Source organism: Pan troglodytes, chromosome 16 (genome assembly GCF_028858775.2).
Source record: "Pan troglodytes isolate AG18354 chromosome 16, NHGRI_mPanTro3-v2.0_pri, whole genome shotgun sequence".
Classification (NCBI taxonomy): domain Eukaryota; kingdom Metazoa; phylum Chordata; class Mammalia; order Primates; family Hominidae; genus Pan; species Pan troglodytes.
The window spans coordinates 59,462,366-59,487,922 of record NC_072414.2 but is presented as its reverse complement, the minus strand read 5'-3'; the positions used below and the strand labels follow the sequence as shown (position 1 = coordinate 59,487,922).

Below are 25,557 nucleotides of genomic sequence, written 5' to 3'. Positions count from 1 at the left end.
TGTAAGTGCCAGATTAAATTGTAGCCACATTCTAGTTGCAAGGGAGAAGAAACCAGAACATTTGCCTAAGTTCAAAAGGATCGATGAGGGTGAATATCACTGTATTGATAATGGTCTGTTATAACTGATAATGCTTTGGTAGAACAAAGGACTATGCTTTGGATAGGGAAGTTGAGGCCTGTCCTATGCAGCCATTTGCTTGTAGTGTGCACCTCTTTGGATCAGTTTCCGGGAGACTGACCATAGTAGGGTGTAGGGGAGGTTGGGGAGGGAGGGACTGAGGCCACATAGGAACATCAGTGCTTCTTAGAGGAATTGGCTCTTATTTGGTTAGTTTTTATGAGACCAGATCTTTGTGTATATGTTTCTGTGTGTTTCAGTGTGAGGCCACAATGTCTACACTGCTGTAGAGGTTACAAGGAAGAGAAATAGAGGGCAGAGACAGTTTCCCAATTAGGTAGGATGACTTAAAGGTACCAAGTAACCATGTGCCAAGATACGAAATAAGAGATGACTCAAGGTTGTAGCTCTAAAATTCTGAGTCCTAGATAGGAGGCTTTGCTAGGCTCCAAAATATCCCAGAGGGAAATCTGGGAGAAGTGCGGAAGCCTCCGAGTGTTGCCAGCAGCCTGTGCTCAGTGCATGCGTACCTTGAGAAGACTGCGCCCGGGTTGAAACTGGATCTGAGGAGGAGCTACAGATCCTGCCTGTTAGGGGGACATCGTGTGAAGTCACCAGAGCACAGAGCACTTTTCTAAGTATGCCAGAATGACAACTGCCTTCCACAGGCAGGACAACTGAGCTGGGTCCCCATCAGTGAGATCTGATGTGCCTTATCTGTGTATGCATTTGGGTATAATATGTTGTTAAATCTAAACCTTACCCATTAATTTCAGGTAATTAATCAATTATATTTATAAACCCCCATTGACACATCTAAAGTCATTTTATAAAATACCTAGGCTGGGCGCAGTGGCTCAGGCCTGTAATCCCAGCACTTTGAGAGGCCCAGGTAGGTGCATCACGAGGTCAAGAGATCGAGACCATCCTGGCCAACATGATGAAACCCCGTCTCTACTAAAAATACAAAAATTAGCTGGGCATGGTGGCACGTACCTGTAATCCCAGCTACTTGGGAGGCTGAGGCAGGAGAATCGCTTGAACCCAGGAGGTGGAGGTTGCAGTGAGCTGAGATCGCGCCACTGCACTCCAGCCTGGGTGACAGAGTGAGGCTCCGTCTCAAAAAAATAAAATAAAATAAAATACCTGAAGATCTAAATAAAGATAGACTTCTAATAAATCAGCATGCTGATTAAAATGCATGAGAAGCATCATTCTTGTTAGTTGTGATTGTCTATTTCCTTAGCTTATTGCAACTCACAGATACACTTCATACTCACAACATTCCCAACTTGTGTCTCTTCAGGTGCTCATATAATATAAAAACAGTTCCTTGCCTTTCCTGTAAAATTTGAATGGGGAGAAAAGAAATAGTATATTATCTCAGAAACAAAGTACAGAAAATGTTACTGGCACAGAAAGACTACTAAGATTGATTTGATTTGAAATCTAGAGCTACCTTCAGATATTATGAGAACACATTTGGAAAGGCTGCCTCTAGAATTTGGAGTAAATATGTTCTAGAACCGTGCTTTTTGAGTATGATCCTCAGAACACCTGCATCAGAATCATCTAGTGTGCTTGTTAAAACGGCATTTTCATGGGCATCATGCAAGCTCAGAAGACTTGGCAGGCACTCTGTCTTTTACCTTACTTCTTGGATGATTCTTGTGTACATCAAAATATGAAAACCACTGTTCTAAGAGTGATGGGTTAAAAAAATATAGGGGAGGCTGGGCACGGTGACTCACGCCTGTAATTCCAGCACTTTGGGAGGCTGAGGCGGGAGAATCGCTTGAACCCGGAAGGCGGAGGTTGCAGTGAGCCAAGATCTTGAACTCCTGACCTCACCCAGGAGGCCAGCCTGGCCAACATGGTGAAATGTTGTATGGTGAAAAGTAGCATGGTGGTCCAGCTACTTCAGAGGCTGAGGCAGGAGAATTGCTTGAACCTGGGAGGCAGAGGTTTCAGTGAGCCGAGGTCACGCCATTGCACTCCAGCCTGGGCAACAAGAGCAAAATTCCGTCTAAAAAAAAAAAAAAAAAAAAAATTGGCCGGGCGCGGTGGCTCACACCTGTAATCCCAGCACTTCGGGAGGCCGAGGCAGGTGGATCACGAGGTCAGGAGATCGAGACCATCCTGGCTAACACAGTGAAACCCCATCTCTACTAAAAATACAAGAAATTAGGCGGGTGTGGTGGCGGGTGCCTGTAGTCCCAGCTACTGGGGAGGCTGAGGCAGGAAAATGGCGTGAACCTGGGAGGCGGAGCTTGCAGTGAGCCGAGATCACGCCACCGCATTCCAGCCTGGGCGACAGAGCGAGACTCCGTCTAAAAAAAAAAAAAAAAAAAAATTATATATGTATATATGGTAGCAATTTGTTATGTGGAAAATAATTTGTACTTCAGTGGGAAACTATGTGTTGTCTATAGCAGGGGTCTTGAATCCCTGGGCTGTGGACTGGTACCAGATCTGTCTCACACAGGTCTGTGGCCTGTTAGGAACCGGGCCACACAGCAGGAGGTAAGCAGCAGGCAAGCAAGCATTACCACCAGAGCTCCGTCTCCTGTCAGATCAGCGGTGGCATTAGATTCTCCTAGGAGCGGGAAACCTATTGTTAACTGTACAAACAAGGGATCTAGGTTGCATGCTCCTTATGAGAATCTAACTGATGCCTGATGATCTGAGGTGGAACAGTTTCATTCTGAAACCATACTCCCTCTACCCACCTCCACGTCCATGGAAAAATTGTCTTCCATGAAACCAGTCCCTGGTGCCAAAAAGGTTGGGGATTGCTGGTCTATAGCACTCCCTGCTGCCTTATCAGATTGATTCTATGGGAGATATTTTACAATTTTGTAAAGTATAGGTAACTGATAGACAAGCAAATTCTGTCTAGTCTGATAAAGGCTCAGTTGATTTCCCTTTCCTGTTCCCCTTGTGGAAAAACCTATTTTGCCTCCATGTGCAAATTTCAATATTCCTGATCTATAAAGATGTCTGTTTTGGGATTCTCTTTTGAACCCGTTATAATATCTGCCTAGTTCCCTCTTTTTGTTTGTTTTGTGTTTTGGAGACAGGGTCTCACTCTGTCACCCAGGTTGGAGTTCAGTGGCTCAATCACAGCTCACTGCAGCCTCGATGTCCCCAAGTTCAGGTGATCCTCCCACCTCAGCTTCCTGAGTAGTTGGGACCACAGGCATGTGCCACCACACCCAGCTAAGTTTTGTATATGTTTTTTGGTAGAGATAGGGTTTCGCCTTGTTGCTTAGGCTGGTCTCAAACTGCTGGGCTCAAGTGATCCTCCCAGCCTCAGCCTCCCAAAGTGCTGGGATTACAGGCATGAGCCACTGTGCCTGGCAGTTCTGTTAAATAAAATCTTTATCATGTGTTTATTTTTACATCTGTAGGAGAGGCATGGCTTTACCTTTTTTTTTTTTTTTTAAATTATCTTGTAACCGTTTTCTCCAAATAAATAAGAGGTAACCCTGGAGTTGTCCAACAGTGGAAATGCCTGCCCTGTGAAGTTGTGAACTTCCCATCACTGGAAGCTCAAAAAAGGAAACTATATTTTGGGGCTTTGGTAAAAGAAATCACATGCCAGAATTAGGACCACTCATCAACTTCCCACTTTATCAAGAAATCTGAGCTTTAGTACAGACAGTGGCTAAACAGTGGCTGCCAACGCTGGCTGCACATTAGAGTCGTCTAATACCTGGGCTCTACTTCCAGAAATGCTGATTTATTTGGTCTCGGGTGGGCCATGGGCGTAGGGCCATGCTGAGTCATATTGGAGCCCAAGGCAAAGGAAAAAATCAGTAATCTGGTCCTGTTTTCATTAAAAATTTTGATATTTTATTCCTAATGAATTTTTTGCAGTAATTTTGATTGTTAAAATATTGCACTAAAATATTACTTATATTAATGAGGGTTGTGTGTGTGTGTGTGTGTGTGTGTTTCCTTAAGTTTTGTGCTCAGGAAGAGTGCCTCACTTGCCTTACCCTAATCGCAGCCCTGCATGGGCATCTACATTCTTTTTTTGTTGTTGTTTTTGAGACAGAGTCTCACTCGGTCACCCAGGCTGGAGTGCAGTGGCACGATCTTGGCTCACTGCAACCTCTACCTCCTGGGTTCAAGCAATTCTCCTTTCTCAGCCTCCCAAGTAGCTGGGACTACAGGCGCATGGCACCACGTCTGGCTAATTTTTGTATTTTTAGTAGAGATGAGGTTTCACCATGTTGGTCAGGCTAGTCTCAAACTCCTGACCTCAGGTGATCCACCCGCCTTGGCCTCCCAAAGTGCTGGGATTACAGGCATGAGCCACTGTGCCTGGCCATCATCTGCATTCTTTAAAGCTCCTCACTGAGGTCACTCTCATGGGCATCTAGGGTTGAGAACCACTGCCTAGTACATCTCTTGCATCCCTTACTGTGCTGTCCAATATGGTAGCCAATAGCCACATGGGGCAACTGAGAAGTTGAAATGCTAGTAGTACAAATTGAGATGTGTCATAGCTTTCAAAGACTTAGTACAAAAAAAGTAGGACTATCTCAATAATTTTCATACTGATTACATGCTGAAATGACAATATTTTCAATATACTGGATTAAATAAAATATATTTTAAAAATTAACCTCACCTATTTCTTTTACTTTTAAAAAACGTTGCTCCAAGAAAATTTTGAATTATCTCTGTGGTTTACATTAGTGGTTTTCATTATATTGCTATTGGACAGTGCTATTCTAGGGACCTATGGTTAACACAAATATAACAAATCCTTTCTAGTAAGTGGTTCCCATTTCATAATTTTATATCTCCCTTTTAAAAATAGTTCCATATTGAGAAGGAGCATTAGTAATGATCGGGCATCAACTCCCCATATGCAGAACAAGTTCACAGAGGTTTCATATCCAGGGATATGTGGGATATTTATTGGATTTTTTTTTTCCTGCTAGGAATTGAATGCTTGGTTGGCAGAGACTTTCCTTTCAATACTTTAAAATTATGTTCCCATTGTCTTCTAGCTTTCATAGATTATGTTGAAAAGTGGCCAGGATAGGTGGCTCACACCTGTAATCCCAGCACTTTGGGAGGCCGAGGTGGGCGGATCATGAGGTCAGGAGTTTGAGACCAGCCTGGCCAGCATGGTGAAATGCTGTCTCTATTAAAAATACAAAAAAAAAAAAAATTAGCCAGGCATGGTGGCACGCACCTGTAGTCCCAGCTACTCAGGAGGCTGAGGTAGGAGAATTGCTTGAACTTGGCAGATGGAGGTTGCAGTGAGCCGAGATCACGCCAGCCCGGGAGATAGCGCAAGACTCTATCTCAAAAAAAAAAAAAAAAAAAAAAAAGAAAACTTAGCTAGCAGTCTTATTGCTCATTTGAAGGTAAAGTAATTTTTTTTTTTCTAGCTACTTTTAAGATTTTCTGTTTCTTGGTCGGGCGCGGTGGCTCATGCCTGTAATCCCAGCACTTTGGGAGGCTGAGGCGGGCTGATCATGAGGTAAAGAGATCGAGACCATCCTGACCAACACGGTGAAACCCCAACTCTACCAAAAATACAAAAACTAGCTGGGCATGGTGGCGCGTGCCTGTAGTCCCAGCTACTCAGGAAGCTGAGGCAGGAGAACTGCTTGAACCCGGAAGGCGGAGGTTGCAGTGAGCCAAGATCACGCCACTGAACTCCAGCCTGGTGACAGAGTGAGACTCCATCTCAAACATAAAAATAAAAAAAAAGATTTTCTATTGCTCTTCAATTTTCAGGAGCAAAATCATGATGTTCCCAGGTGTGATTTTCCTTATATTTATCTTGCCTGAGGTTTTTAGTGCTTTTGAATGAGGTTGGATATGTGTTTTGATGTCTTTCACTAGTTGTAGGAAATTCTCAGCCAGTATTTATTTAAAATCACTCCCTCTTCTCCTTGTGGGACACTAATTGCAGGAAAGTTAGATTGTTTCCTCCATGTTGCATGTATCTCTGAAGACTTTTTCTACATTTTCATCATTTTCTCCCTCTGTGTGTAAGTTGGAATTTTTTTCTACTGGCTTGTTTTCTAGTTCGCTAGTCATTTGTTCTGATAACCTATTAAATTCATGTATTAAATTATTTATTTTGTCACACTAATTTTTGGTTCCAGAATTTCCATTTGGGTTAAAAAACTGATTCTAGGTCTTTGGTGACATGAACATATTACAAACATATATGTTTTCTTGAACATATTAGTCCTAGCTATTTTAAAGTCCCTGTCTTTAAACTCTATTCCTGCTGGAAATAGAATGCTTGGTTGGCAGAGACTTTTCTTTCAATACTTTAAAATTATGTTCCCATTGTCTTCTAGCTTTCATAGATTATGTTGAAGAGTGGCTGGGATCGGTGGAGTTATGAGTCCCTGTCTCATAACTCCAATATATGAATCACCTGTGGATCTTTTTCTTTTTTTCCCCTTTGTTTTCAATGATTTGGTTCTTCTTTTAGTATACCTTATTTTTTTAATTGGATGATGGTCATTAAAGATGGAAAATTGTAGCAGCTCTAGATAATATCTTCCTTCAAAGAGGGTTAAATTTTTGTTTTTGGCAGACCAGTAGAGTACTGACAGCTCATCTTGATATATCAAGGGTTGATTTTATTTTATTTTATTAATTTTTTTTTTGAGATGGAGTCTTACTCTGTCACCCAGGCTGGAGTGCAATGGCATGATCTCGGCTCACTGCAACCTCCGCCTGCTGAGTTCAAGCAATTCTCCTACCTCAGCCTCCCAAGTAGCTGGGACTACAGGTGCGCACCACCATCCCTAGCTATTTTTTTTTTGTATTTTTAGTAGAGACAGGGTTTCACCATGCTAACCAGGCTGGTCTCAAACTCCTGACCTTGTGATTCGCCTGCCTTGGCCTCCCAAAGTGCTGGGATTACAAGGATGAGCCACAGCGCCCAGCCCCTGATTTTATTTTATTTTTGTATTTAAAAGTTTTTTTTTTTTTTGAGACTGGGTCTCACTCTGTTGCCCAGGCTGGGATGCAGTGGCATGATCACAGCTCACTGTAGCCTCGACTTCCCAGGCCTAAGAGATTCTCCCACCTCAGCCTTCCAAGTAGTCAAGACTACAGGTGTGTGCCACCGTGCCCTGCTAATTTTTGTATTTTTTGTGGAGACAGGGTTTTGCCATGTTGCCCGGGCTGGTCTCGAACTCCTGGGCTCAAGTAATCTACCTACCTCAGCCTCCCAATCCCATGCCTGGGATTACAGGCATAAACCACTATGCCTGGACTAAGGGTTGATTTTAGCTGTTGCTGGACCTGGTCTATTTAAAGGTTTTCCTTCATGCTTTGTGTTTAGTTTTTTCTCCTAGGGAAGTGTCCTTACTCCTAGAGTTTGGTCCTTTTGGAGTCTCCACTGGAAGCTTGAGGTGTTTATTAGGACCCTTTCAATTTAGCAGGACATGAACTCCTAAGATTATGTGACTTTTGAAATATCTGCCAGATCTTTAGCCTCCCAGCTACTGTTATATTTTTCCTCTGGATTTCTTGGAGTCTTAAGCTGTTCATTCCACCAGGTATGAGTCAATTAGGGATTTAAACGGCATCCACACACAAATTTTTGGGGCTCACTTCCCTTTGATCACCCTTGTTCTAGGATTTTGGATCTCAAGTCTCAAACAGTTTGACAGTTTTGAACTCCAGGCTTTGTTGCCTCCCAGCACTTTGGGAGGCCGAGGCGGGCGGATCATGAGGTCAAGAGATCAAGGTCATGAGGTCAAGAAAAAAATCTGTTTAGATTTATTTCCTAACACATTTGTAAATGTCCTTTAAAACTTGGGGGAATATGGCACTCACCTTAGATGCTTCTGTTCTTTCTTTCTTTAATTTTTTTAGAGATGGAGTCTTGCTTTCTCACCCAGGCTGGAGCGCAGTAGCGCGATCTTGGCTCACTGCAACCTCCAACTTCTGGGTTCAAATGATTCTTGTGCCTCAGCCACCAGAGTATCTGGGATTACAGGGATGGGCCATCACGCCCAGATAATTTTTGTATTTTTAGTAGAGATGGGGTTTCGCTATGTTGGTTAGGGTGGTCTCAAACTCCTGGCCTCAAGTGATCCAACTCAACCTCCCAAAGTGTTGGGATTACAGGCGTGAGCCACCGTGCCTGGCCCTTCTGTTCTTTTAAGGACTGTTTTAGTTGCCCTTCAATGCCTTCAAGCAGTTGTTTTATATATATCTCAAACCAGCCTTTATAATCATTTTTAGTGACAGAGTTAGTTGGTTACAAGCTACCTTGTCATGGTCAGAATGTCTAGGTTTGGCAGGACATTTATAACTTTCTAAGAAAGGTGACCAGGAGTGTTCTTAGCCCTTATCCAGAGGAAACAACAGAAATCAAAGGCTTACACAAAGCTGTTTTTTCTTATCCCATAAAACAATTCCGTATTTTATTTTATATGTGAGAGATGTAAGAGTCTACCCTTAGGCAGCTCACCAAAGTAAACCTCAATGTTAACAACATTTTCCCCAGGCAACTGCAGTCTACTTATGTACCCCAGAATCTCCCTTGACAATATGCTCACGTGTTACTCCCTGGCTATCAGATTCCCCATTACTGCCCTACTCAGGCCCGTTTCCCACGTAGCATCTTAGGTTATAGATCTTTTTGTTCGTGTTTATCCATCTTTCTCCCCGCTCGACGATATTTAAAATTTTACTTCTGTGTAAAATTCTTTTCAAGCTAGTTATTAGAAAGCACCATAATAAATAACTTTTTTGCTAGTAAACTTGCAAAGTGATTTAACATTTTAAGTCTCAGCTTCCTCATTTACAATATCAGAATGAAAATGTCTACCTTTCAAAGTTATTGCAAGAATGAAACAAAATGTGTGAAAATATTTAACAAGGTATAAAATGCTATCAAATAGAAATAACTATGGGTGATCCATGATATCTTCTAGATCAGGTCTGGCTCTCTTGATCTGAAAAGCCATGAACTATAAAGAAAAAAAACAAAATTATCTATTCAGTCCTCACTATTCAAAAACTGGTGGAACAGGACTGGGTAACTGCAATAAATACTTCCATTTGGAAAGAGAAACAATGAGAGAGAAACAGAAGACAGGGCTTTGTAGTAATTCTGAAATCCCACTGGGCAGACATTTCCAGGGCCCCTATCCTTTGGGTGGGAAATGTTCCTTGATTAGTTCTGATCCCAATTGCTTCATGAGCATAGACACTATTCTTTGTGGTCCTTGACTCTGCCTTCTGAGATTTTATTTCTTTTCCATAATTGTCCTTGGGCCACATCTGAAGTGGATATTAGAGATTATATTTTCCTCAGCAATTTTTTGAGATGGGATCTTGCCATGTTGCCCAGGCTGGTCTTGAACTCCTGGCCTCAAGTGAGCGGTCCTCCTGCCTCAACCTCTTGAGCAGCTAGGATTACAGGCACAAGCCATCCTTAGCAATTTTAAAACTTTCTCACCCACTTCCTGCCTGTAGATAGTTGAGGGCCCAAGGGTTGTTTTAAGTCTTAAGCAGCAACAGTCTCTTTTAATCCAGACTGAGATTTCTCTTGACGTTGAGTTCTTTCAAGAAATTAGTTGGTTTCTAATCTGTTTGATTTCAATCAGCTACAAGTAGCAATAGCTACAACATGGAGTTCTTTTCTAGATACTTCTTAAATTTTCTATATTTCTTTGCTTTCTTGCTTCTATGCCTCTCTCTTAATTTCAGTTATCTTAAGCCTATGAGGCTTCAGTAGGAGAGCTATACCCTTTTTCTTTTTACCCTTTTGTTCTGTTCTCTTTTTCCTGAGAGAGTCTCTCTGAATGAAAATATGTACTTGATATGGTTTGGCTGTGTCCCCACCCAAATTTTATTTTTAATGTAGTTCTCATAATCCCCACGTGTCATGGGAGGAACGCAGTGGGAGGTAACTGAACCATGGGGGTGGTTACCCTTACACTGTTCTCATGATAGTGAGTGAGTTCTCACTCAATCTGATGATTTTATAAGGGGATGTTCCCCCTTTGCTCGGCACTTCTCTTTCCTGCCATTTTGTGAAGAAGAATGTGTTTGCTTCCCCTTCCGCCATGATTGTAAGTTTCCTGAGACCTCCCCAGCCATGCAGAACTGGGAGTCAATTAAACCTCTTTCTTTTATAAATTACCCAGTCTTGGGTATTTCTTTATAGCAGCATGAGAACAGACTAATACAGTACTGGATGCCATAATCTTTGTTGGATTCATACTCTGAGATACTTTAATTCAGAGGTTTTAATAGTAGGTTATAGTCATACATTTAATTTGACTCATATTGCAAGGCTGAGTTTTAATTGGCTTTGGTTGTGTAAATAAATGCCTCTTCAATTTTTAAAAGTCTCATTTTTGAGGTTTAAAATCAGTTCAGCTTTTCCCATTTTGCAAAGTGCCAAATTTCTGAGATCTCTCTATTCCCTTTCCTTTCTGCTTGCAAGATGTCTGATTCATTCAGAAGCTCATATTTTTTGTATAATACCTTGCCAAATGCAGTCGGCAATGCCTAATATACACCATTAACACTAAAATTTCCAACTGTTTCTCCTAGAGCTGTAGGTACATTAGGTATATTATTTGCCTTCCAAGTAATTGCAGGTATTAGTTTTGCCAAATATTTCACCACTTCATAATTTCACTTCATAATTTCATAAATTCACCTCATGAATTGTCATCCTTCTGCTTTCCGTTAATAGTTTCCCAGCCACTCATTGCCTGACTACCAAGCCAGTACCAAAATTTTAGGTTTCTGTTTTAGGAGCATCTTCTTTTGATACTAATTTCAGTATAACCTGATTAGGCTGGGTTATGTTGCAGTAATTCAACAAAATTACTGGTTGTTTCTAACAATGAAAGTTGCAGTTCTTGGTCCTGCTCCATTTCCCACATGAGTTGGTATGGGTCTTTGATCACTGTGAGTACACGCAGGGACCCAGGCTGAAGGAGGCTCTGTCTCAATGTGTTTCCATGATTTCCAAGGCAGGAAAAAGGATATGGCAACTCAGGAAGTGGCTCCTACAGGCTTCTGCATAACAAGGACACGTATTACCTCTGCTTATATTTCACTGGCCAAAGCAAGTTATATGGCCATGCCCAACTTCAGGAGGAGGGCTGAGGAAATACAGTTTCGTTATGTGCCTGGAAGGAGGAGAATCAGAATATTTGTGAGCAGCTCAGATGATTCCCACCATGGCAATACCCTGGCCAGAGGAAATGATTGCTGGTGACTGTGGAGCTATTTAGGATGGTGGCACACTGCCTATGTATGTGTGACACTAGCCCTGCCCCACACTGGTGCAGGCAGTAAACATGATGCCTTTCTCCATATGGCTTTCATTACAACTTCATTTCATTAGGAAGTCAGTGGGGGTATTCTGTAGCATTAGAGAAATACCCGGAATGAGACCCACCAAGTTGCTTACAAACTCAGCAATGCTCCCTTCCCATATGTGTCAAGGAAAAATAAACTCATAGAGTGATCTCATTTCCCTTTATTTCCCCTGGGACTTTGGACAAGAACATCATTTGAAAAGTCTGTGATCATAATGGGAAAACAGTGCTGAGAATAAGGACTTTTGAGGATTCTTCTTTTGGTAGCACTGACAATGATGTGTTATTAATGTTGCTTTCTTTTTCTGGAACGAGCACCCATGTTAAATTCAACCAAGAGTGGGAGCAGGTTACTCTGGAATTTGGGTAAATGATCTTGTTTTTAGACTCAGCATAACCCAAACAGGCAATAAAATTTTAGGGAAATTAATTGTTAAACTTTTTTTTCTCCTTTTTAATGTAGAGATAGTCATAGGGGCTATGAAAAGAAGTCTGTGTTTCTCCAGCTGAAGAATACATAAGAGGTACCTAGAGGGGATATATTGGAAATGGATTCCAGAATTCTTCTTGACTGGGTTGGTAATATTTTAGAAATAGAGACAGTTGGTGGGAAACAGTCCTTAGCGGGAAAAGGGCTTATATAGGGGACACCTTGTGTAAGACGAAGAATCATGCTTGACTTTGTAGACAATTACGGGTTCAAATGTCAGTTCCACAAAATTCCTGGCTGTATGACCCTGGGAAAGTGCTTAAAATCTTTAAGCCTAAAGTCCTCACTGTAATATGGTAGAAATAACACCTTCTTATAGGACAGGCATGAAGAATAAATGAGATAATGAAGTAAAGTGCTCAGCTCAGAGGCCAGTACGCAGTAGGCACTCCATAAATGCTGGTTCACCACTTACCAACCTCCCATCCAAGAAAAGGCAATTAAGACAGCAAGTGAAGAGTCCTGACCAGGGATGGACACCAGGGTCTGAAAAGATGAAAACTCATCTCAGGAAAAATAAAGCAAGGATACTGCTGGAGAATTTTTGTGACTCAACTTCTTCCCTCTTTTCTTGTACTTCTGTTTATTATCTGCGCCTTTTCTTTTTTCATTTCTTTCTCTTTTTTTTGAGACAGAGTCTTGCTCTGTCACCAGGCTGGAGTGCAGTGGCGCAATCTCGGCTCACTGCAACCTCTGCCTCTTGGGTTCAAGCCATTCTCCTGCCTCAGCCTCCCGAGTAGCTGGGATTACAGGCGCCTGCCAACACACCCAGCTAATTTTTGTATTTTTAGTACAGACGGGGTTTCACCATGTTGGCCAGGATGGTCTCGATCTCCTGACCTCGTGATCTGCCCGCCCTGGCCTCCCAAAGTGCTGGGATTACAGGCATGAGCCACCGTGCCCGGCCTATCTGTTCCTTTTCTTTCTGATTATCCCCTCCTCCTCTTTTAGTGGATTCTCTCAGTCTCTGGATTTTCTCCTCTCTCTTCTCTTCTGTTATCTTTTTCTTCTTTGCATTGTTTCATCATCTGTTGCCCCAATCTATATTTCTTCTTCTCTCTCATTTTATCTTTCATCTTTTTTTAAGTTGTGCATGGATGGCCTGGAGGTGAGTCTATGGAACTCTGCTGGAAGTGTCTTCGGTGCCCCTCTGTCTGCCTTTTCTTTTCTTTTTTTGAGACAGAGTCTCGCTCTGTGGCCCAGGCTGGAGTGCAGTGGCACGATCTTGACTCACTGCAACCTCTGCCTCCTAGGTTCAAGCGATTCTTCTGCCTCAGCCTCCTGAGTAGCTGGGATTACAGGTGCATGCCACCACGCCCAGCTAATTTTTGTATTTTCAGTAGAGACAGAGTTTCACCATGTTGGCCAGGCTGGACTCGAACTCCTGACCTCAGGTGATCCACCCACCTCGGCCTCCCAAAGTGCTGGGATTACAGGCATGAGCCACCGCGCCCGGCCTCTGTCTGCCTTTTCTGTAGCTGTCTTCAGTGAGCTCCCTGACCCTCAGTAGAACCTTCTCCTCTGCGCCATCCACCTGCTTCCCTCGGCGTTAGCCATCTGTTTCCCCTATAAAATCTGCTCTTGGAAATAGATCCGATCAACTCAGAGACAAAGGAGTAAATAACTTATAAAGTTTGGTGCTTTACTTACCCCAAGGGTACTTGAACTTCAGTCAAATACAAAGTCTTAAGCCCAAGAAATAAATCTCTAATAATAATTTCAGGCAATAGAAAGTAATGAAGCACTTTTGTGTGGGGGGAAGGGCAGGAGACTGTCCCTGCCAAATATGCCTTTTTACAGAGTTGTTCTACTTTGATATTTTAGAATAAAATAAAATAAATAAATTCAGATAAAGCTAGAGTTAGATTTAGCCACTTTCTGGTATGTGGAAGTGTTTTATCTAATCAGTTTGGGGTTAAAATCTATTTAATTCCAAAGGGATTGTGTGTAGCAGATGCAACAATTAATTTCAGGTAAATCAGTTCAATCTGGCTTCTTCATTCTCTCTTTATCAATTTTAATGTAATTTGCAAGGGGATCCAAGCTCCACTTTATGTGTCTGCAAACAGCACGAATTCATCTAACCAAAGAGTCTCATGTGCCCTGACAGTGCCTGGCAGCCTGCTGGGGATTGCCAAGTGTCAGCCAGACCATTCTATTCATTTGGCCTCGTGCTGAAGGTCTGCATGCTTTTTAAGAACGTATAAAATTTGGGGCTGGGCGCGGTGGCTCACGCCTGTAATCCCAACACTTTGGGAAGCCGAGGTGGGCGGATCACGAGGTCGCGATCAAGACCATCCTGGCCAACATGGTGAAACCCTGTCTCTACTAAAAATACAAAAATTAGCCAGGCATGGTTGCACGTGCCCGTAATCGCAGCTACTCGGGAGGCTGAGGCAGGAGAATCACTTGAACCCAGGAGGCGGAGGTTGCAGTGAGCCAAGATTGCACCACTGCACTCCAGCCTGGTGACAGAATGAGACTCTGTCTCAAAAAAAAAAAAAAAAAAGAAGAAAAAGAAAATAGAATGCATAAAATTTGATCCTTGAAAATTGTACTGGTCTCAAGTGTAAAGAATATAAGTTAATAAATGTAGAACTGAATATCTACAAATCAAAACATCTGATCAACTGGTTACTACTCAATTCTTATGTCATTATATATACCTTATATTTAATGTGGGAGATGAATATATTTTAAGATGTTTGAGGTGCTGTAAAGTGGGTCTTCCATGAGTAAGAGTGTACAGGGTTACTCAGGGTCTTAGAATGGCCCTGCGTGTGAGAGACTTGAAAATCTGAATCAAAGTAGAAAAACATGAAACTATTTTTCTGGAGTAACATGAGTCTCTAGGCATAAAACAGAGGTTCTATTTTTGGCAGGAGACGTTGCATTGCACTTGCCTCTAGTCAGCTACATCAGGATAAAGCAGCTATGCAGGGGCCCCCGGTATCATTGGAGATAGACCAAAAGTAGAGAAAATGGTTTTTATCAGAACTCCCTTCAGAAATAAATTATCAAATATCAGTAGGAGGATGCTATGGACTGAATTGTGTCCTGACCTTCCAAGTGACTGTATTGGAGCTAGGGCCTCTAAGGAAGTGATTAAGGTTAAATGAGGCTGTAGGTGTGATGCTTTGATTGACGGAACTGGTACCTTGTAAAAGAGACAACAGAGATCTCTCTCTCTCTCCTTCCATATGTGAGGACACCGCAAGGAGGCAGCCATTTACAAGCCAGGAAGCAGGCCCTCACCAGGAACCAAATCTGCTAGTGCCTTGTCCTTGGACGTACCAGCTGCCAGACAGTGAGAAAATACGCTTCTGTGGCTCAAGCCATTTAGCTTGTGCTATATTGTTATGGCAGCCCCAGCAGACTAAGACAGAAGCTATTCATTGATAAGCAGCTTTGGGTGGGATCAGGAAGCTCAGGGCCTGCTTCAGGATCATGAGGTGGTCCCCAAAATGCCTCCTAAGTCTGGAGAGCTTGCATGGCTTCTGCTTTAGCAAAGTGGGTGTGTAAGATTGGAGACGAAGTAGAACTTTCCAGGACTATGTGCTACTTTCTGTGGAGTTGCGTATCTGCTCTTCCCCAAGCAGCAATCAGCCTTCCTCTACAGACACGTCAAACCGGTATTTAAAGAATATCTATTTGAAGGGGCACCAAATTATTAGCTACCTAGATCACCCACAGGCATGTTTTTGGCCGCCCCTGGCCAACTGTAACCCTTCATACCTCAAGATCATAGCCAATGCCATGGGCCCTACAGATCTGGAGAAAAACATAGTGGAAAACCAGTGAGAGATTGCTGTGTCTTAGCTGGGTGGTCATCACTGCATAGCGACTGGTTGCCAGCGTCTGGAAAGGAGCACAACTGAATATTAAACAGATATTTAAATAAACTTGTAATTTTGGAATACTTGAGATTAACAGGAAAATTGCGAAGATAATTCTGAGAGTTCCTATATCCCCCACACCCAGTTCTCCTATTGTTAACATCTTACATTGCTGTGGTACATTTGTCACAACTAAGGGAACACATTGCTACATTACTTTTTATTTTTATTTTATTTTTTGAGACAGGGTCTCACTCTGTCACCCAGGCTGGAGTGCAGTGGCACAATCTGGGCTCACTGCAACCTCTGCCTCCTGGGCTTAAGTGATCCTCCTGCTTCAGCCTCCCAAGTAGCTGGGACTACAGGTGCATGCCACCACACCTGGTTAACTTTATTATTTTTTTGTAGAGACAGGGGTCTCACTATGTTGCCCAGGCTGGTCTTGAACTCCTAGCTCAAGCGATCTGCCAGCCTCGGCCTCCCAAAATGCTGGAATTACCGGCGTGAGCCACCACACCTGGCCCTACATTACTATTAACATAAATCCATACTTTATTTCTATTTCATTAGTTTTTCCCTAATTCCTTTTTTCTGTTTCAGGACCCCATCTGAGACACTGCACCGTAACTAGCTGTCATATCTCCTTAGGCTTCTCTGGCCTGTGACGGCTTCACAGACTTTCCCTGTGGTTTGATGATCTTAACAGTTCCGAGGAGTAATGGGCAAGCATTTTGTGAAATCTCTCTCAATTTCAGTTTGTCTGATGTTTTTCTCCTGATTAGACTGTAGTAATGTGTTTTTGAGAGGAAGACCACGTGGGCAAACTGCCATTTTCCTCACTTCATATCAAAGGTAGATAGATGGTATCAGTGTGACTTATCACTGATGATGTTAACCTTTATCACCTGGCTACAGTGGCTTTTGAAGCTTGTGAAAAAACTTTACAGATTTGTCTGCTGTAAAGATATTTTCCCACTCTTCCCATACTTTAACCTTTGGCAGCAAGTCACTGGGCATGGACCACCTCCTTGAGGTGGCCAACATTAGAAATTTGATGCTGCTTTCTTTGGGGAAACGGCTCTTCTTTATCTTGCTTGTCTATCAGTGAAAGCCATGCCAAAGAGATTGGTGATAGTAGGCCCAAAGTGCTGTCATTATGTATTTCCTGAAAACATTTAAAATTTAATATGTACCAGATAAAGAACTGGATCCTGGCAGTTTTATAGCATGTTCTTTTTGAGATGTGATATTTGCCTTAGTCAATCAGCTGTTTTTCTCTAGATAGCTGGAAATTTGGAGAACTGCATATAGGGCCATGGCCAACCTTAGGGCATAGAAGATAAAGGTGCCTGGCTTGGCTCTTGAACTGTGGTGACACACAGGTGCTGGGCAACTAGGTACCCAGACTTATGCAGTGACCTGGAAAAGGAGTAGGCAAAGGAGGTGCTGCTGGTCTGGAGCTGGCCGTAAGGAATCGCAGTGACCTGACATGCATTATAATCAGGCCTCTGGCTCGCCTCCTGTCTCTGAGATAACGCAAGGGAACTGGGGCTGACTGAGTGCTCTGCAGAGAATAGACCTCCTTTCCTCTCCTGCATCCCTCTCTCCCTCTCCACGCGCGCACACACACACACACACACACACACACTCAGATTTCGTGGCACTTTTGGTGACATGCTCCCCTCACACGTGATGGGGGGAACATGTTTTTCTTCAACATTTACATCAAGTCCTGTGTCCGAAGGTCACATCATCAGTGCCACCAGTTAAGGCTGCTCATCCTAAATGCAAGTGGAGTCCACATCTACAGACGAGTTAGGCCCCCACAGGCTAATACATCTTGAGTTGTTTACCCCACTTGTAGCGTCCCATTTGTAGCCATTGGGATTTTTCTAACAACAGAAAATTGATTTGATCCTCATATGCGTCACTACTGTACTCTGTCACCCTGACCTATCATGAGTTGTTCCCTTGGTCATCTGCCCTCCATGACTGGGAGTTTTCTGAGGGCAGGCGCTGTTTGGTTTCTGAATCTCCAGTTTGGGCATGATACCAGAACAGAACAGGCACTTGGTGTTTATTAAATAAAAGAGAATGAATACATGAAATAGATTAGGTGGATAGCTCTTCCCTCTGACTTAAGAGACTCTTCAAAGTATGTAATTTAAGAAAGACACTGCCCATTGATAAATGCTTTGGGGCAAAAGCAGGTGATTATTACATGGCACAGGGGACAGTCACACCATCCTTAGAGAAGGACAACTCAGGGCAGTTGCTCTGGGCCTTGCCTGCTGGAGGACAGTATGGCTCTGGTGGACTAAGCAGGAATAATTGGTGGGGTAAAAAGAACTGGCTTGGAGAAGTTCTGGCCCAGCTAGCTAGTCTGTCTGGAAGGGCATGGCCACAAGGCCTGCTCGCTCTGCCATACTGGGCTGGCCATGCTCTCACCTTCACACTGAAAAGCCCAGAAGCATGGGCTTTTGCACATGGAAGTGAACTGTAAACACTCTCGAATTCCATTGTGGTTACTGAGCATGTAATTGCATGGTAATTGCCATGAATTCACAAGATAATTCCAAGGTTATTTTTGTCTTCTAAACTTGTCTGATGCTGCCATAGTATATAAACAAGAAAAACCAAGACCAGACCCCAGCCAGCAAGAGAGGTAGGCAGGCAGGCATGTGGTAGCACAATCTAGCAATACTATGTATCTTGGCTCCAAAGCACAGCAGAAGAGCTTACTGTCCAGTAGTACATGATTACTAGACAACATGTAAGGGCAGGCTACCCTGAGGTTTCTTCTTCACTACAGATGCAGAGTGCAACTCCCCTTCCTCCCAGACTGGGGTTTGTGATGCATAAAGAATCTGAAGGAAGAGCCAGGATATTTGGTACATGTCTCCCAACCTTCTTTTCCATAACCATCACCATCCTAGTCCAGACCTTTATTGCCTGGAGAGTCAGAGGTGAGGATACAAGCAGAATTCTGCAGTGGAAAGGTTATATGGAGTGAGAAAGAAGTTCAAAACCTGACAAGGCCACTTACTGTGTATGTGATCTTGAACAGATCATTGAAATTCTCTGTCTTCTGATGATTAAATAAGCACCTACTGCAGTGCCTGGAACCTGATAAATGGTAGCTACTATTTTTGTTGTCATTCCTTTGAAAGGATTTTGGATCTACAATAAATGTAACTTCCCAGGCTGTTTTTTCCCCTACTCTTCCCCCATCTCCTGGGATTCTGAACAGTATCACCGGATTAATCATTTCCCCCAACACAGGTTGGTCTGTGTCATCCTCCTATTCAGAAATATTCAGGCCTTTTTGCCTTCATGGTGAAATCTAGACCCTGGTGTGGTGGGTAGACCTCCCCAAACTTGCTCAGTGCACCCTTCCAACTACTTCTCCTGCTTCCCACTTCCCCAGTTCTGTGCTCCAGTCTGACTGGTTCACTGCCTTTTCCTAGCAGACCACAGGTTTCTTTGGACTCTGTCCCATCTGCTAGGGGACGTCCTCCCCTCCTCGCCAGTTAGTGACTGTTCTAGTCTTTAAGGCAGGATAAAGTTCTGTGTTTTCATTAAAGTGTTCCCTGTCCCTGCCAGTCCATGGTCATTTCCCCTGAGAACTCTGGCAGCAAGCTGAGGGTCTGTCACTCAAATGGCATTTATCCATGTGTATGTTATCTATTTTAATAGCAACATCTCTCTCTCTCTATGGCCTTTCTTTTCAGCTCCTCAAGGATAGGGACTTTGTCAATTATCTTTGTCTCCTGATGCTTGGTGAAAGTCCTGGCACATATTAAGTGCTAAATAAATGCATTAGAATAATACTTACAAGATACAACTACTTTTTAGAAGACCTAGCCAACTGCACAGTTTCTGCAGGAAGAAACTATCAATCACCTAGGATTGTCTTATGTCCAGCCTGATAGCACAAGTGAATAGCATAGGAGTATTGAGAGGAGGATTAGATGAGAATGTAAAGACCTTGGACTAGTGTCTGGCACACAGTAAGCTCTCAATAAATGTTAGCAATTATTTTCACGTATTAAACTAAATAGTTTGAAAGATAAGGTCAATTATTTCAAATTAAAACTGACCAACTAACCAATAAACCTTTTCATCAGAAGGTGACTTGAATCAGAAGACCTGGGCTTTGCTATGTACCACCTTTATGACTTGGGCAGCTCACTTAACTTTGCTTAGCCTCAGTTTCCTATTCTGTAAAATGTATATAATAATCCTTAACATCGATTTCTTGGGGTTATCATGGGGATCAAATAAGCTCATGTATAGTTAAAGTATAAAGCATTATACAAATAGAAAACATTATTTTCTATTAAAAGGTTGACTTGTAAAAACTAGTCTCTTCTGATGCTGTACAATTTATGTAGGTTTGATAAGGATCAAAAAAGAAATCATGATTTGGAAATATCTATTGAAATTAAAAATTTTAATTTTTATGGTTGTGTCCTTTGAGCCAAAATTCCACTTTATGGTATGTATTCTAAGATATACCTTAAATGTGCCAAATGATATATACACAAAGTTATTCATTGCAGCACTGTAATATGAAAAAACTGAAAACAACCCAAAAATCTACCGATGGGGGAAGGGTACATAAATTATGGCACATCCATGCAATGAAATAATATGTTGCTGTAAAAAAGAAATGATACTGCTCAGGTGTCTGAATCTGAAAAAAAAGAAATGAGAACATTTTTAATGAAGTGTTAGAGAAAGCTCTCCAAAGAAAAAAGTGAGATTCAGAACAGTATGTATTATAGGCTACATTTTGGGTATAAAAGGGGGAAAAGGATCACCTGTATGTGTATGTACTTGTATATGTAAAAAGATGCTCTGAAAGGATATATAGACACAGAATGGTGGTTACCTTTGTAGGATGAGGTGGGAACTGATCAATGGAAAGGAGGTTTGTCCATGTGTGACTGTTTCCACCTTTTGCCTTTTGAACCATGTGAATATATTATGTATTTCAAAGAATTAAATGAGAACCCCATTAAACTTGATTTTGAAGACAAGAGTTGAAGATGTATATTTCATGCATATTTTTAGTGTGTGAACTGTTTATTTTTTAAAAAACATAACCTTTTCTAGATGGTTCATAGTATAAGTGACATGCTCTTTTCCATGCTCTGTGTTATTTGCTTGGAAATCTGTGCTATGTATAGGAAACCATGTCCAGTTACATGTTCTTTTTAAAATCTAAGACTCCAGCCAGGCGCAGTGGCTCACGCCTGTAATCCCAGCACTTTGGGAGGCTGATGGGGGCGGATCATGAGGTCAGGAGATCGAGACCATCCTGGCCAACATGGTGAAACCCCGTCTCTACTAAAAATACAAAAAAATTAGCCGGGCATGGTCGCGGGCGCCTGTAGTCCCAGCTACTCGGGAGGCTGAGGCAGGAGTATGAACCTGGGCGTGAACCTGTGAGGCGGAGCTTGCAGTGAGCCAAGATCGTGCCACTGCACTCCAGCCTGGGCGACAGAGCGAGACTCAGTCTCAAAACAAACAAACAAACAAAAAAACCCTAAGACTCCTCTATGAACATCCGGTCCATTTAGTGCTTCTGTGTGAGACTCAGAAGCTGAGGCTGAGCTCAGAGCAGACGAGAAGCCAATGGATAATGGCAATATTCCTGGAGACAACCTCGTCACACAGGGAAATACATCCTCTTTTCAAAGAAGAGCTTTCTCTATGGCCTCAACAAGGGACTTCTTTAGGGATGAGCACAAGCTCCACTCTGGGGCTGGATCACTGATTCTCAGCTGATGCAAGGCAGGTTGGAATGTGTCACAGTTAAACACAGGCCGAGGTTAAATCTTGGCTTCCCTACTTGCTTGCCTACTGACCTTTAACAAATTGCTTAACATCTCTTAACCTTGTCTTCCTATCTAAAAATGGGCATAATAACAGCACCTGCCTAATATATTGGACTGCAAAAAGATTCATGGAAAGCACTTAGTAAAGTACTTGGGGTGGAGTAAAGGCTCTGTGTCCTTTGGTAAACTGGAGGGCTTTGCTACTCACCCTTATATCCTCTGTGCTTAGTAGAGTGCCTGGCACAAAATAGGCATTGGGTAAGTATCTATCTGCAGAATTTACTTCTAGTTGATTCTTGCTGAAAGTAGTAACTGATGGTTAAGATAAAGGCTGATGAGAACTTAGGATATGACCTGTCACAATATTACTCCTTTCTAAAAGATCCTGCAAGAAAAAGACCTTTTAAGCGAAGGCTGTAGTATAGAGGGATGGGCCCTTCCTGTGTCCCCGTACAGGAGATGTCCCCTCCTTCAGCCATCCGCAACACATGAGGCTGCCTGGGCCAGGCTTGGTGCAGAGTCCCTTTCTGTAGGCCCCGTAAGATCAAATCCCCCAAGTGACCCTGGGGATCATGTAGCCCTCCTTTATTTTAGAAATGAGGAAACTGAGGCCAGAAGAGAAGATCAGAACTCATGATCCCTAACTCCCAGACCAGTACTCTTCACTCCAAATGTCCAGTGACCACATTTGGAATAGGTGGGAATTTCAGAGGTTAGCCTTTTCTAGTAAAACAGGAGAAAAAAAAAAAGACAAAATATTCTTGGTAGAAGTCTAGTCTTATTAAACTACCTTTCTAAATCACAATTTAACAAGAATGCTTCAAGCTAAATAAAGGAAGCTCAAAATACTCCTTTTCACTGGAGAATATAATTTTGCTTCAGCCACAATTTAAATTGATTTAGTTCTGAGCACCAGCACTTGAAATGTGGAACATATTCTATTTTCGCCATGATACTTGTTTTGACAGTGATGCATTTCAGTTGACATAGTTGAAATCCTTATGTAATAAATCTCTGCCTGAAAATTAATCATGTTTATAATATTCTGAGAATTAATAACACCCATTGCTCAAATCATTAACTTAAAAAAGGAGCTTCCAAAATCTGTTCTCGGCAGTAAGGGACCACAAATAAATGAATGTTTGATAAAATAATCCAAGTAGCAGTTTAACAAGCGTAAACTTGAATGTGGCTGCAATAACACAGAACTATTGTTTAAGGGTTGGCAGAGGCTGATGAGGTTCTTATTTCAGTTACGAAGCAGGCATCCACATGCATAATGAACTGCTCTCTGAATTATTAATGTGTTGCTTATTTAGCCTCATCTGTCTAGAAGATAATGTATCCTAACTCTAATGAGTGATTGGTTTTGTACATAATTACAGTAGCAGCAGTAGCAGGGAAATGTGTGCCTTCAAAGAAGGAGTTCTAAAAATAAAGTCATCACATAAACTCTGCTGTTGTTGCATTCTATCAAAATCAAACCCGAAGCATTTGAGAATTTATAATAAATTACAGGAGACAGAATCATTATTAACATCATAATTTAACACAAAAGGTTTTACTTAATCATTCATTACAGATCATGTGCTGCTAAAATGTGTATAAATGACTTGGGTTGTGTTAAGATGTTTGCAAAGATGTTCCCTTTTGGACACTCACCAACCATGGTATGGAGGGTCCAGAAAGAGCGAGGAAGAGTGAAAAACTGACAGAAAAGGGTAATGATTGATGCCGGTTTGGACAGAACATTAATTGAAAGTTAAAACACTGTTAGGCGATTCCTTTTCATTTCTAAAACACGCACGTCTGGGATTTATCAGGCCTTGTTTACAACTTCAAGTGGTTCTTTGTGGAGGTCAGTGAATCAGAAACCCATTCACCTGGTCTAAATGGGTCTGAGTGACAGTTCTCCCACCTGTTTCTGAGATGAGACAACAGCTCTTCTGAGAGCCCAGGAAGGTGTTTGCTTTCCTTCTATATAGCATATTATTAAAGAAAAGGGCCCACACTGGAAGCATTTTATAGGCATTAGTTTTGAATGCGCTCTCATTATCATTGTGGTTTCATCTGTGCATTTTCTTCTCCTTCAGTCTTCAAAGGGGGCTGTCAACTGCCTGATCATAAACTTGACGGCATCATAGTCTGTTCACACTTGTTCAGGAAGCTTCGATTTGCTTGTGAGTTGTACCGCGTGTGCATGTGCACATGCTTCTTTTTAAAAAAATCGCTGATCATATGTGTACACATGCACAGGAGGGTGTGTGCACAACCCAAGCATAGTGGCAGAAGGGGGGGAACATCTGTTTATATCTTTCTAAAATGAAAAGCACTTTCAATTTATTCCTACACCAGAAAACCCGCATAGCTTTTCTCTAGTGATTTAAGAGGTACTGGCCTTACTGAAGATCATAATGCCTCCCTTTTGTGTGCATGCACTTCCTAAAAATGTTTAAGACTTGATCACAGGAGAATGTTGCCTATAGCTAGGAATGAAACCTATAGGCAACATGGGGAAAATGGAAGAGTGCTTCTCACTCAAAGCACAACTTCTGCTGATAGCCTTCTGAAGCAACATACTTCAAAGCTGCAATTGTCTTTGGAAGTCTTGTGCTGAATACCACTCTGCTTCCAGCTTTATTTTTATTTTTATTTTTTGAGACAGAGTCTCACTCTGTCAACTAGGCTGGAGTACAATGGCGCGATCATGACTCACTGCAGCCTCGACCTCCAGGGCTCAAGTGATCCTCCTGCCTCAGCCTTCCCAGTAGCTAGGATTATAGGCATGCACCACCATGCCCGGCTAATTTTTGTATTTTTGTAGAGACAGGGTTTTGCCATGTTGCCTAGGCTGGTCTAGAACTCCTAGGCTCAAATGATCTGCCTGCCTCGGCCTCCCAAAGTGCTGGGATTACAGGCATGAGCCACCACACCTGACCCCCAGCTTCTTGCAGAAATGGCATAGACTTAGGTTCACTGGCCAGAAGGGCTCAAGTGTCACTGCTGTTTCTCCCTCTAGCACTGAACGTAGGGTCTCTCAGGTCTCTTTGGTGAGGATGGAGGCCACAGGTGGAGATGGACCTGAAAGCCTCTTAGCAAGGTCCTGGGTCATAATTAAAAGAGGTCTGTTTCTCCTCTCCAGCTCAACTCTGCTTCTCTTCTTACTAAGGAAAGAGATCAAGGGGATTCTTGTGAGCAAGGTTCTTCCTGGTACCTGATTGGGCAACTGGATGAAGAAGAGGGAAAGGAAAAGGCTGCCTGAGCCCCCCAAGACATCAGGTGCCCTCCTTATGGTGACTGCAGAGATCCTCGGAAGAGTCAAAGGTTATTCAAATCCAGACTGGACCCAAAGGGGTTCACAGAAAGGCAGGAGACCGCTTGGAAAAGGTATCTCTGGGACACTCATGTTGGGTCCCATTAATCACTAGAGTTCCTCTTTTATCTGTTTGATATATTTGGATTTCAAGTAGAGCTTCATTTGCAAAAAAGTATGAAGCCCACTGTTGTAAGGAAAGGCCAAAGAAACCCTCTGGCAGCTGTGAGAGCACCGTGGCCAGAGAGTCCCCAATACACTCTTGCACAAAGGGCATCTGGTCCCCTTGGCCTTTGTTCTCTCTCTCCGTGACCAACCTAGCCTGTTCAACCAAGCGCCCACTGTCCCCATGGGGCTATGCCCTTTGTTACTCAGGGTGCTGAGGTTGGTAACCCGCAGCCAGCCCCAGGACTCTGGCCCCAGCCCCCTCACTGATGGAGCTAGCAATAAGAAGGGAGGCGGCAGCTGTGGGAAGAGGTGGAACATGATGGGGCTCCTTAACCAAGCTGGGAAGTGGGATTTTCCTGAAGATCACAGGAGTCCATTCAAAATCACACACAGGGGAACAACATGCTCAGACTGGCTTTTCACCTTGCCACCTTGGCTG

At 42.7% G+C, this 25,557-nt stretch overlaps 1 protein-coding gene across 49 annotated transcripts in view; it reads right to left on the bottom strand.

Moving 5' to 3' along the window:
- Window positions 1–25,557, bottom strand: part of IQCH (IQ motif containing H) — a 245,590-nt gene that overhangs the window by 10,521 nt on the left and 209,512 nt on the right. For 35 of the 49 annotated variants that reach the window (XR_008539624.2, XR_008539627.2, XR_008539626.2 and 32 more), the window contains 2 exons: window positions 15,694–15,816; window positions 1,401–1,462 (listed from right to left, as the gene is read on the bottom strand). The exons of 3 other annotated variants lie outside the window; for them this stretch is intronic. Coding sequence is in view for 41 of the 46 variants with exons in the window: in XM_054667716.1 (XP_054523691.1) it covers window positions 1,401–1,462; window positions 15,694–15,816 (185 nt within the window). In the remaining 5 variants the exon portion in view is untranslated. Of the gene's footprint in view, window positions 1–1,400; window positions 1,463–15,693; window positions 15,817–24,711; window positions 24,802–25,557 lie in introns of those variants that run through there. 11 more of the 49 variants (XM_054667718.2, XM_063795203.1, XM_063795208.1 and 8 more) reach the window with 2 other exon arrangements.